Source organism: Podarcis melisellensis (assembly GCF_964234715.1).
Source record: "Podarcis melisellensis genome assembly, chromosome: 8".
NCBI lineage: Eukaryota > Metazoa > Chordata > Lepidosauria > Squamata > Lacertidae > Podarcis > Podarcis melisellensis.
In genome coordinates, this window is record NC_138540.1 from 71886583 (window position 1) to 71899707 (window position 13125).

At 47.6% G+C, this 13125-nt stretch overlaps 1 protein-coding gene across 6 annotated transcripts; it reads right to left on the minus strand.

Annotated features, from left to right (window-relative positions):
* Positions 1 to 1301: 1301 nt before the first annotated feature.
* Positions 1302 to 11330, minus strand: LIN37 (lin-37 DREAM MuvB core complex component). Of its 6 annotated transcripts, none has more exons than XM_081920891.1 (10): positions 11244 to 11330; positions 10494 to 10548; positions 10185 to 10260; positions 9661 to 9711; positions 8120 to 8149; positions 6924 to 7009; positions 5869 to 6035; positions 4449 to 4598; positions 2545 to 2618; positions 1302 to 1498 (listed from the first exon to the last, which is right to left on the minus strand). In XM_081920891.1, the coding sequence occupies exons 1-10, from the start codon at positions 11313 to 11315 to the stop codon at positions 1417 to 1419; spliced, it is 843 nt and encodes a 280-aa protein (XP_081777017.1). In that variant the 5' UTR covers positions 11316 to 11330; the 3' UTR covers positions 1302 to 1416. The 6 variants fall into 6 exon arrangements, with proteins under 6 accessions (XP_081777017.1, XP_081777022.1, XP_081777021.1 ...); XM_081920896.1 differs by lacking the exon at positions 11244 to 11330 and adding an exon at positions 11044 to 11204; XM_081920895.1 differs by lacking the exon at positions 11244 to 11330 and adding an exon at positions 10795 to 11204.
* Between the last annotated feature and the right edge of the window lie 1795 nt (positions 11331 to 13125).

Genomic DNA, 13125 nt, shown 5'->3' on the forward strand with positions numbered 1-13125 from the left:
AACCTGGGTATTGAACCTGCACTCAAAGCAGGTGTTCTTCCACTGCATCACAGTCCTTCGCACCAACGGGTGTTCTCCGAATCCAGCCCATAAAAAGCCACTCTGGAGATCTCCGGCTGTGTCACACTCCACTGACTCACCGGGCCCAAATGTTGCTCTGCCTATCAAGCCTCTGGCGACCCGCCGAGTGGATTTTTGCTGCCGGCCTGATATCGCTGAGAAAAAGGGCATGAGTTGCCAAGTCCTGGTGTGGCAGCTGTGCAGGGCCATTCCTCTCTCCTCACCAGGTCCATGAAATGAAACTCAGGAGGCGATTTAGCTGGACTTTGTTCTCATCACCCTCCTTTTCAGAATTATTAGGTCTCTAGCCCACCTTTTATATGCCTGTTGTCTTTGTCCATGGAGTTTTCAGACCCTGGTGTTGGGAAAGATGGAGGGCACAAGGAGAAGGGGCCGACAGAGGACGAGATGGTTGGACAGTGTTCTCGAAGCTACCAACATGAGTCTGACCAAACTGCGGGAGGCAGTGGAAGACAGGAGTGCCTGGCGTGCTCTGGGGTCACGAAGAGTCGGACACGACTAAACGACTAAACAACAAAAAGCCCACCTTTTCTCCAAGAAACTCTTCTTTCCCCTCACAACCATGCCTATAGGTGAGCCAGGGGGTATAGGACAAAGCCAGTACTCAGGAAAAGCCAAGAGCAGGGGTCAGCAAACTTTTTCAGCAGGGGGCCGGTCCACTGTCCCTCAGACCTTGTGAGGGGCCGGACTATATTTTGAAAAAAAATATGAACGAATTCCTATGCCCCACAAATAACCCAGAGATGCATTTTAAATAAAAACACACATGTAAAAACACCAGGCAGGCCCCACAAATAACCCAAAGATGCATTTTAAATAAAAGGGCACATTCTACTCATGTAGAAACACACTGATTCCCGGACTGTCCGCAGGCCAGATTGAGAAGGCGATTGGGCCACATCCGGCCCCCGGGCCTTAGTTTGTCCACCCATGGCCAAGAGGGTAAGCTCAAAGTGCAAGTCAGAAGAACAGAGGGTGCAGGTAAGTGCTAGGGCTAAGGAAGATCCTTGCTGAGGCAGAAAACTCTTTATATTATTTTCTGCCTCAAGAGGATTCATTGGGCAGCCTGGGGGTGGGGGAGCCAAGGGAATCAAGTCTAGGGTCTGAAGAAGCTGCCCAACCTCACACAGATTATCAACACCTCTAGACAATTCATAGCATCCTGGTTTACCTGTGTGGGTCCTCCTCAGCTCCAAGAAACAGATATATACTCATATATACTATTCCAAATACTGTGTTTATTGTTCCATAAAACTGAAGCCAGTTAATGCCAAGGCAAAGGACTCCAGGGAAGGGGAGATTTACAAGGTTGTTGGCTATGGTCAGGTGTGTCTCTCACTGCCGCTCGTACATCTCCTTCAGAATCTTCATGCTCTCCGAGTATCGCAGCTGGTTCTTGTGCGATCCCTCTTTCCACCTGTGAATAGCGGAGGCTACAAGTCAGCCACACAGCCCCGTACGTCTCTTTATACCCATGGCTCTCTCAGATCAGTTGTTTCCCACGATCCCCACAAACAGCGGTCGCTGGTGCCCCTTGAGGTTGGTAGGGTGTAAGGCGGGGAGACCAATGGTAGGTGGCGCTAGAGTCTTATGGTGGGCGGAGCTACCTAGTTCTAGTTTCGTCTCCAATTTCCTCCCTGCTAAGCTCTATGGCAGAGCTTCCCAAACTTCTCATGTCAGTGACGCATTTTTTAGTCATGCGTCGGTAATTCGGTTTTACTAGTAAGCCGGAGGTTAAAGTAACCCCTTATAAGAGCGTTCACACAAGCATGCCTACACACTAACGTGCTGCAACACACAGTTTGGAAAGCTCTTCTGCTCTACAGGAATCAATGGAGAGGAAGCCAGGGCCACTCCCTTGACTGGCCACAGGTAAGGAGGGAGGCAGGTAAGGGGCTGGGTTGAGGGCAGAATGAAGTTGGTGGCAGTGGCTTTGGTAATATGGTGCCCTGAGGGAGGACAAAATCCCCCCCTTCTTATTTTCACAATAATTCATTTTGGTACAGTTGATTTTTTATATACCTGGTGGTGTTGTTATTTGGCATTCCTTCAGCTTGGTGCCCTGTGTGGGCGACCAGCTTGCACCACCCTAAATTGCCTGGCACCATTATTCACTTTTAGGTGCCAGGCAAAAACATTCCTCTTCAGCCAGGCCTTTGGCTAACATCCTATATCACTGAAAATGTGTTTGTGTGAGTGCTGGGGAGGGGCGGTTATGGGTTTATTTCATTCCTGTTTTTATTATGTATTCTGAGTTTTAATCTAGTATTTTTATGCTCGCGAACCACCCTGAGATCTACCAAGGAAGGGTGCTAAACACAATTAATAAAGGACAATGGTCATAAATGAATCTGGCAGTTTGTGGGGCAGTGCCCCAGTTTGCCTTAATGGACCGGCCTCCTCTGCAAAAGGTTCTCTGGCTCATGCCCTCCTCCTCCTTGCTTCCAGAGCCCAGCATCCTACCTCTGCCTGATCTTCTTCCACCGCTCCATGTTCTTGTAGATGAGGGAGGACATTGATGGTACGGCATCAGAAGCCTGGAGTTGGTGAGAGAGAGAGAGAGAGAGAGAGAGAGAGAGAGAGAGAGAGAGAGAGAGAGAGAGAGAGAGAAGGGATTTCGTCAGCACTCTGCTTGGCCTAAAGCCCTGTAGGGCTGACACAGCAGCCTGGCAAGCAAAATAACCCAATCAACTCAAAAGCTATCCAAAGGCCAAGAAGCAAATGAAATGAAGATGCAGTAACCCCCTTAGTTGGAGAAAATAAAAATGCAGAGATATATTTTCTTGCGGAAATCACAGTCAACATGCTGAGAGTCCATTGACCTTAAATAATTATCTTTACTTGTTAAAAGAAAATGTTTAAAATGGCCTATACATTCAATATTTGCACGTGTAAAATTTGTGTATTTATGCGAGTGCAGCTGCCACCAGTAGCAGACAATACTAAGCTTCAGAGATCAATGTTTTGGTTGGTATAAGGCTTCCTATATGTTTATTGGCTGCCGTCCACTTCAGATAAAATGCCACCCTCAGTTGACAACTCTATCTACACACATAAAAAAAAGGTGGAGGGGAAGAGAGAGAATGTGAACAGCGGGAAATCCCTGGTCTTGACAGAGCCCCTAGTGAATAGAATCAAACTTGCCGGAAAATTCTAGTTCAGTAACTATTAGTTGATGGTTGTTCAGCCTTTGTAGTTATTTATACTCAGCTTTCCCACATAGCTCAAAAGAAGCTTGCAACTTTGAGATGTCATACTAATGCAACAATAAGGAAAAAGAAGAGTTCAGTCCCCAGTCTCAATAATAAAACCCAACAGCACTCAATATTGCTTAGAGCAAACTGCAAGCTCTTACAAATTTCCCCAGGTATTCCAGAAACCGAGGGAACGCTGTGGTGAATTGCAGTCCGTGGCTGCCCAGCCTGGCCAAGGATTTTAACACTGCAGCAGGTGAAGCTGAGGCCCCCATCTGCACAATTCGTTTAAAGCAGTATCATGCCACTTTAAACAGTCACGCCTTCCCCCCAAAGAGTCCTGGGAACTGTGATTTAATGCTGGGAGGTGTCAGGAGACCCTTCTCCCAATTCCCCTCCCAGAGCTACAATTCACAAAGTGGTTTCACAGTCAGACCCTCTTCCTGGAAATTGCAGCTCTGTGAGGGGAATGGGATTTCCTGACAGCTCTCAGCACTACAGTTCACTGGATCCTTATTGTGGATGTGTTTGCTGCTCTTGGCTCCTGCAGGAGGAAGAGCAAGATATAAATATAAACAGTGCTTTCCCCCCTAAAAAAAATGCTTAGGGGTACTCTCATTTTCCTACTCATATTGAAATACTGCCCCTCAAAGAGGCCAAACTTAGATTCACAAAATGTTTAGGGGTATGTGTCCCCTGTGTCCCCCCAGAAAAAAAGAACTGAATATAAATATAGGTAAAGGTAAAGGGACCACTGACCATTAGGTCCAGTCGTGGCCGACTGGGGTTGCGGCGCTCATCTCGCTTTATTGGCCGAGGGAGCCGGCGTACAGTTTCCGGGTCATGTGGCCAGCATGACTAAGCCGCTTCTGGCGAACCAGAGCAGCGCACGGAAATGCCGTTTACCTTCCCGCCAGAGCGGTACCTATTTATCTACTTGCACTTTGATGTGCTTTCAAACTGCTAGGTGGGCAGGAGCAGGGACCGAGGAATGGGAGCTCACCCCGTCACGGGGATTCGAACCGCTGACCTTCTGATTGGCAAATCCTAGGCTTTGTGGTTTAACCCACAGTGCCACCCACATCCCTGAATATAAATTGCTTCAAATCAGCAGAGCTCCCACACTCCTTTTCTCCCTTCTCCCCCAACTCCCTGCTTTTAGGGTGCTCTGACCGTGTCAGCAGCTACTTTCGCCTTGTCTTCAGGCTCTAGCGGGGATGGGATACGAAGGTTTACTGGTTCCCCTGCGGCATTTGTGTGGCAGGGAGCAGGAGGCGGCAGCTTGTACACATCCTGGCTCTTCCCATTCAGACCTTCGGCGCCCTAGGATCAAAAACACGGGGAAAGAAGAGAGGCACAGGTTCAGTATCTCTTCGACTGTGGACTTGCCAAGCCGAAAAGTCCTCCCCCTCCATTCATTTCCTATGTTTATACCCCACCCCTTTCCCAGCTTGAGGCAGTATACATGGGAATGTTCCAATTTCATGATCACAATGTAATCTGGGAGGTAGGTTAGGCAACGATTGTGTGCTGTGGGGGGCTGAGTAGGGATTTGAGCCTGGTCTCTGCGGTCCAACTCCAAACCTCTTTATTAAAAAATATTTTTATTAAGTTTTACATAACAAATTTAAATTCAAACACATCTTTCACCTCCTCATTTAGACTCCTCTGAATCTCTTGACTTCCCTCTGCCCTTCCATTGTTACCATTGTCAATCTTTTTCCCCCTTCATGTGCTTATCTTATTTTCTCTAATTTGTTAAAAGAATAATAATCTATTTTCCCATAGTTTCTTGTACATTACAAGCACCACTCAAATCCTGCCAAAGTTTTTAGTTGTTTACAGTGTTCTCTTAAGTACATTATAAATTTTTCCCATTCCTTCTTAAAATTCTTCTCTTCCTGGTTTCTGATTTTCCCAGTCAGTTTCACCATTTCGGCATAGTCCATCACCTTCATCAGCCATTCCTCTCTGGCTGGAACTTTTATCTTCTTTCCATCTCTGAGCCAGGAGCCAAGACCAAACCTCTAACCACTATGCCACACTGCAGGGCTGGCCTCATCATTGGGCAGAGTGAGGTGGCAGCAAATTATTGGTTATTTAAAACTCAGAAGCAAAGTGGCTGTGTGAGCTCCTCTCTGGGAGGCCTGCAAATTTGTGTGGTCTTGCTGAGCCAAGGTGTGGCCTAACATGTTGAACCTCGCCAGTACACACAAAAGAGTATTAATCAAAAAGAGTGAGCTTTGTTTTCATGGCAGCTGGGTAGAATTCTGCCCAATGTCAGTGCAGACCGACCACAGCCAACCCTTCCCCTCTGAAGTTTTGTGGTAATATTTTTTGATGTTGGATTAGGTGGTAGTAGCACAGGCATTCCTAGATCCCTTGAGGTAATAGTAAGCTGTGAGAGTTTTCTGGGCCACCTTTGCCAGGCCCTGCCACACTGAAACAAGATGGCGGCAGCAGCGGATGGGGGGAGGAATACCAGTCTGCTACCTCCCCCTTGTCTGCCACCTGTGGCAAAGGGCTCACTCTGCCCAATGAGAGGACTGGCCCTGCCACACCCTTTCCTAAGTGAGGGCCTCTTATTTAGTACCTCCTCATCCTCCAGTAGGACAGGCAGATTCGGGCTGGGAGATCGCTCCTGTTCCCGGACCATGGGGCTGTTCCGCATCCAGGCCCGACAGATGGGGTACAGCGGGGTGCTCTCCGAGAACTGAGCCAGGTCGACGCTCCGGTCAAACAGCTTGATGACATAGGTGTCTGCGGGGGACAAGGTAGCAAGACATAGCTCTGCAAGGCAGCCCTTTTAAAATGTCATCCAATTCTTGGGGTTATATGGGAGCCAATAAGGGCTCCATTTATTATCAATCAATCAATCAATCAATCAATCTTTATTATGGTCCAGAGACTCAACAAATCGTTACAAAGCAATGCACAATTCAGACAGCCTACCTCCAGGTTAAACAAGCATTTTGTTCAGACTTAAGGATAGGAATCATTGGTTCTTGCAACCACTGATTAAAAACTTTGCCACTGCTAATGTTCTAGCATTTGTCCGGTCTTCCAATAGGAACCTGACATAGTGAGCCTCTGATTTTCCTGGGAAAGGTACCAGCAAGGGTAGTATCAGTTCAGCCCTGGCTTGCTCATATTTTGCACAGTGCTGCAAAATATGTTTTATGGAATTGATGTCTTGAGCACACGAGCAAAGTCTGTCCTGGTAGGGAACTCCTCTCAACCTGCCATCCAACACGGCAGAAGGAAAGACGTTTAGTCTGGCTTTGGTGAAAAACCTTTGATAATTTGGTACTGTCAGGTTTTTAATGTAAGATGTTAACTTAAAGACATGTCCAATTATTATTATTATTATTATTACCAGTGTTGGTAACAATAGGTGGAGCCAGAGCCAATGACACACAAAGCCATGACCTTACCAGTTGTAAGGAAGGAGGCAGGGAATGGCTAAGGGCAGAATGAAGTTGATGGGGCAGTGCCCCATTTGCTCGGATAAGCTGGCCTGCACTGGCTTCAAGGATTGCCAGCTTCAAGGAGGGGATAGGCTCCACCCACATCCTGGTTCGGCCAACTCTGAGATCAACCACATCTTTCGGAGGAGTCCTGCTGGATCAGCCCAATGTTTCTACTCACTCTGTTTCTGCTGCCCACCCTCCGTCAATCCATCATCCGTCTCTTTCCTCTTCTTGCGGCGGTGGTGAGAGAACCGGCTGGACGGCCTGAGAGCAACGCCACAGTTTAGAAACTGTGCAGCTAGCCGACTCGCTGCACAAGTGTCAGAAAGGCCTGGAGGCACTTTCCAAGTCCTGGGGGCAAGGCACAGCATCTCTTGTGCAACCAAAACTGAAAGCCGCTAACACTGGCTGATTATTATTACTATTATTTATTAAATTTGTATATTGCACAGTTCACAGCATAAAATTACAACATAAAAAACACAAAATACAAAATCTGATGGAAATGCTGCATAGCGCAAGCCTTAAAAGCTGGAATATCTGACCCTCCAGGTCTTGCTGAATTACAATTTCTATCATCCCAGGCCACTAGCCATGCTTTTTGGGGCTGACAGGAGCTGTAGTTCATTCTGCAACACCTGGAGGGACGAAGGGAGAGGGCTCACCTGTTGACCTTGAGACAGGCTCTGAGGACCTTGGAAGCAGCAAGAAGCTGCACTGCTTCTCAGTCTGTGTGTGCTCAGGCACAAGATCCCAACCTTTCCTCAAGTTCCCCCTGCATGTCAGTGGGTGGTGTTGGTGGCAAATACAAGCAACAGCTGGCCAACAAAGCCAACCAAAATGTGTGAGCCCATGAAGTAACACAGGGCTAACTCAGTTTTACTCAGAGTAGGATCCACTGAACTTAATGGACCTAAGTTAGTCATGTCCATTAATGGCAACGGATCTACTGAGTAGGACTAACACAGGATACAACCAACAGTCTGATGTTTGCAGCAGCAATAGTTTCAAGCCTGAGAGACCTGTGCTAGAGAACCTCCAGAAGGTGTATTTTGAGTGATAGGCTTACTTAACTTTATTATTTGAAATCCAGCTCAGGAGCATCAACTGGCCAATCCACACTGCCTAGTCCTAAATGCCATCTTCCGGTGAATGAGTACAGTGGAATAACAGACTCGCAGAATTGTAAGAAGGGACCACGAGGATCATCTAATCCAACCACCTGCAATGCAGGAATATTTTGCCCAATGTGGGGCTTGAACCCACAACTATGAGATTAAGAGTCTGAGCTAAGCTGAGCTAAGAAAAGTGAAATCTGAAATCTCCCATGCTATTGTTATCAACAGGTGGGAAAGACGCTGTAAAGAACCATACCTCTTTCCTGTGGCAGTAGGAGAAGAGTCCCTGAAACCGCAAAGCAAGAGGATTTAGGAATTGCCCAGAATGCAACAGCTTCACCAGCAAGAAGAAAAAGGAAAAAAACCAACACCCTACTCTCCAGGATAGCTGGTCCCAGGAGAGGATTAACCATTCTTAGGGTTTGGGGCCCCCCAAGAACACTCCTCTCCCATGACTTTCAGTAGAAGTCGGCTCCATTTTTAAAGCCCTTATATAAAAATAAATATCCCACAGCAACTTTACAAATTAAGATCTTTTCTATTAGCCCTCTTGGCAAACACAGACACACAAAACCTAGTAGATAGGTTTGTTTATTTTCTGCATATTGTTATATCCCTAACATATCAGGATATTTAGGGCAAAGCTGTGAGGCTCATTTTCACAGGTTCCTTCCATTCTCCTAGACCAGGGGTAGGCAACCTAAGGCCCGGGGGCCGGATGTGGCCCAATCGCCTTCTCAATCCAGCCTGCAGACGGTCTGGGAATCAGCATGTTTTTACAGGAGTAGAATGTGTCCTTTTATTTAAAATGCATCTCTGGGTTATTTGTGGGGCCTGCCTGGTGTTTTTACATGAGTAGAATGTGTGCTTTTATTTAAAATGCATCTCTGGGTTATTTGTGGGGCATAGGAATTTGTACATATTTTTTATTCAAAATATAGTCTGGCCCACCACATGGTCTGAGGGACGATGGACCAGCCCATGGCTGAAAAAGGTTGCTGACCCCTGTCCTAGACACTTTGGAGAGAAAAGAAAGGAAAGAAACCCAGAGAAGAAGCAGGAAACAAAAGCCAACTGTCTAAACACATGATTCTCAACAGAGGTGGGCCTCGGGGGGGGGGGGAGAAATCTTTCCTTTACTCAGTTTCAACATACGCCTGGGCAAGAGTCTTGCCCACCTGTTCACATTCAGTGTAACACAGGAAGTATGTGCAGTCATAGTGGATTTACTGGATTCAGTGGGGCTTACTCGCAGGTAAGTGGGGCTACACTATCAGCCTCATCCACCCAACCCTAAACTGCTGGGAATAAACAATGAAGTATGGTCATTACCATTCTGCACTGCCACAGCAGTTTTTAAAATATATTTTACTTCTGCAAACCTAGAGTTCTCCCAGGTCTAACTTTTTTGTGCATGGGTGGTACCATTCTGGCAACTCTGGCACCCTCAGCCCAACCATCAGAAATAAAGGGAATGGTGTTGTTTGCTGCCCAGGATCCCGGAAATAGGATACTAGACAAAATGGACCTTTGCCCGGTCTAGAAGGGCAATTCTTAGTTCCAAAGTGGCAGGACCACAGGATCAAAGAATTTTAGTTTTGTAGGTCAACTACTTCAATACAGGAATCTCCTCCACCCACCCCAGTTTTCCCTGGCTGGCAGACATAGCTACAATATTATTATAGCTATCTAGGAGCTGGCTCTTGGCAACAGCCTCCTCCCCACCCAAAAACTTCATGGCATGGCACAGCAGTCAAGGGCAAGCGAAGGCAACTAGGGAATGCTTGAGCATCTTACTTGCTGAGTACATCTGAGGGAGTCTTCCCAGAGTCCTCTTCCATCTGCTCCCTGCGGAGATGAGTCAGGAAAAGGGGGAACAGGATGTCAGCAGCCGTGTCCGAGGAGGAAAACTGGCATCTCACTTGAGGACCCACCTCTTGGAGCAACTACAGTGGTACCTCGGGTTACATATGCTTCAGCTGTAAGCTAACCCAGCTGTTCTGCTAACCCAGAAATATTACCTCAGGTTAAGAACTTTGCTTCAGGATGAGAACAGAAATCGTGCAGCGGCGGCACAGCAACAGCAGGAGGCCCCTAAAGTGGTGCTTCAGGTTAAGAACAGTTTCAGGTTAAGAACGGACCTCCGGAATGAATTAAGTACTTAACCTGAGGAACCACTGTACTCCTTGCAGGAGAAGGAGCTAGTCGCAAAGCACGCCACAAGGAATCTAAGGCCTTTTCCTTCTAGGCAAGGCTAGATGAGAAATCGCAAGCATACACATTGCCGACTCCTTAACCCAAAAGAACCTGGAAATACTTACCGATCAACCTCAGACTTCTCGAGTAGGCATTGCAGCACAGCATCGAGGCGGTTTCGAGCATTGGCCGTCTCTAGATCTGGGGAAGGTCCGCAGGAGAGGAAAATCATTATTCTGGCAGAAAGCGTTTACCCATCCCCTCCACTTTACAGTACAACATAGGATCTCTTCTCTCGCCATAGCAGCTGTCCCCAACCTCATGCCCAGTGGGTGCTGTGGGGCTGCAATGATGAGGTCACTTCTGCACTGCCCTTTCAGCCGCTGCTGCTTTCCCCTGACTTTCGTGGCAGAGTTTTTTCAGAGCCCCCTTACCTGGCTTTTCCGTTTTCACCTTCGTGTGCAGCATGTTTACCAGAATCACAGTTCCCTGCAAGAGAAAAAATAAACCTGTGTCTCACTTGATACAGAGGATTCTGGCCATTACGGCCAAGTGATATTGAATGTTCAAAATGGGAAGATATAGTGTATGAACTAAGGAGGCAAACTGAAAATACCTTAAAGGTTGGATGGGTACCTTTAACAAGCATGGGATTTTGCAAAGAAGGGCCACAAGACTGCACCTCTTGCGCACATTTCTGGCCTCCGTGTTTACAGCAGCTTTACCTTTTTTTACCTTACAGCAGTTTCCTCTTTCTCTACCGACCCTTCACGTGATCGATGAAGCGGGATCTCTGGGATCTTTTTTATTTTTATGTTGCCAAGCTCCTGCCAGGCAGCCAGCCCTGTAAGCTCTTGCCCGGGAACAAGCCCTACTGAACTCGGTGGGGCTTACTCCCGAGTAGACACACGCGCAGCATTCCACTGCCCGGCTCGTCACGGGCTCCAAGGTACAGGAAAGGCTTTCGGTTCTGCTGCAGCTGACCTTTCGGAGCTGCTTCTTCTGCGCTGGATCGCGTTGCCTCCAGGAGAGAGGGCAGAAGCCGGTCCCCGATTCTCCGGACCAAAGGACTTTGCTTCTTGCTTTGCTGCTGGCCTTTCTGCCCTTGCTCGGCCTCGCGCGATCCCGGACACCCCCAAGCGAAGAAGCAGCAAAACACCCGCAGTTGCAACAGCAGAAGCCACCTCTCTGCCAATCGCTCCTTCCCTGATGCCAGTTCGCACGAATGCAGAAAAACCGCCTCTGGCCCGCTGCATGCTGGGAGTTGTAGGCGACTTTTTGCCGGGGGCGGGGCGGGGGCGGCAAGCTTCGGCCAATGGGCTGCCCGCTTCCCTTCTTTGAATTGATCTCTGCGTTCTGTGCGTGTGTATTTTAAGGAGCAGGTCACAGTGTAAGATTGGGAGTCATGGGGTTGGTGGAGAAGAGTGTATTTATGAACTTAACAGTGCTTAGTTTATTATTATTTTTTTGGTTGCTCTTTTTGTAGAACAGCCCAGTTGGAAGGGTCATTGAATCCTGCCCACAGCTGTTGCCCCTGGGTGGGCTCGAACCACCAAACTTCCTAAGCCTCTCTGCAAAGTTTTCGCATTTCACATTTTTTGCATACTGAGTTAGTAGTAGTAGTTGCTGACCACTGACCCGTATGGAGAATCTGGTCCCACCGCAGGAAAGCCTCTTGATTGCTAGGATGGAATGGAGGGGAAATAGGGCTGGCTCCAGGTCTGGTGGGACGCGGGTGGCGCTGTGGTCTAAACCACAGAGCCCAGGGCTTGCCGATCAGAAGGTTGGCGGTTCAAATCCTGTTGATGGGGTGAGCTCCTGTTGCTCGGTCCCTGCTCCTGCCAACCTAGCAGTTTGAAAGCACGTCAAAGTGCAAATAGATAAATAGGTACCGCTCCGGCGGGAAGGTAAAGTGGTTCGCTAGAAGCGGCTTAGTCATGCTGGCCACATGACCCGGAAGCTGTATGCTGGCTCCCTCAGCCAATAAAGCGAGATGAGTGCCGCAACCCCAGAGTCGTCCACGACTGGACCTAACGGTCAGGGGTCCCTGGTGGAACCCCTACCTGGGTCCCCTTCTGTATATCCCCATGCTGGTCTAGATCCTTAATGGGGGCCCTGCTGCTAATGCTTTCCCTAAAAATCTAAACAAAAAAAATTCCTTCCAGTAGCACCTTAAAGACCAACTAAGTTAGTTCTTGGTATGAGCTTTCGTGTGCATGCACACTTCTTCAGATACACAGTGTGCATGCACACGAAAGCTCATACCAAGAACTAACTTAGTTGGTCTTAAGGTGCTACTGGAAGGAATTTTTTTAAAAATTTTTTTTGTTTTGACTATGGCAGACCAACACGGCTACCTATCTGTACCTAAAAATCTAAGCATCCTAAATGACCGTAATAAGTATTCTTAAGGTAGTGACTCTCATTGAACTCAGTGGAACTTGTTTCTGCTTAAATAAATTTAGGGTCAGGTTTGCAAATTTTCAGTTCTATTGTCTTGTTTTGCTGTAAACATAGGCGCCGACTCCATGGGGCTTGAGGGGGCCCGAGCCCCCTCAAAAATTCATTTGGGGGGGCTCTGCCCCCCCAATAATCTCCGGGGCCCCTCCAGCAGAGCGCCATCGCCGCCCCTCCCCCAGCCCAAAATGCACAGGGAGGGGCGGGCTGCATGCCTCCTGCCCTCCCTCCCGAGCAAAAGCTCCGAGCAATTTCCTTTGGAGCTGATTAATAGGCGCAGCACGCTCTCCCCTATTCGCTCACGAGGAGGCGGCACCACTTTATTTGCATATTCATGAGCTTATTTATTATTCATGAGCTTTCCCGGGCCCCCCCAATATTTTTTATAAGTCCGCGTCCCTGGCTGTAAATAATTAAGAATAAATTTAACTGCTGTTGTTAATATTGTTTTATAGATTAAAAATGCCGTGTTGATTTGTTAATCATATAATAGGACTTTTGCTTTAATTGTGATGTTTTGCTTTGTTAAGAGTGTTTTATAGGTTGCAATTGTTTCACAATATGATTTATGTTGTATTTGTGATATTCTATTATGTTCTATTGTGTTAT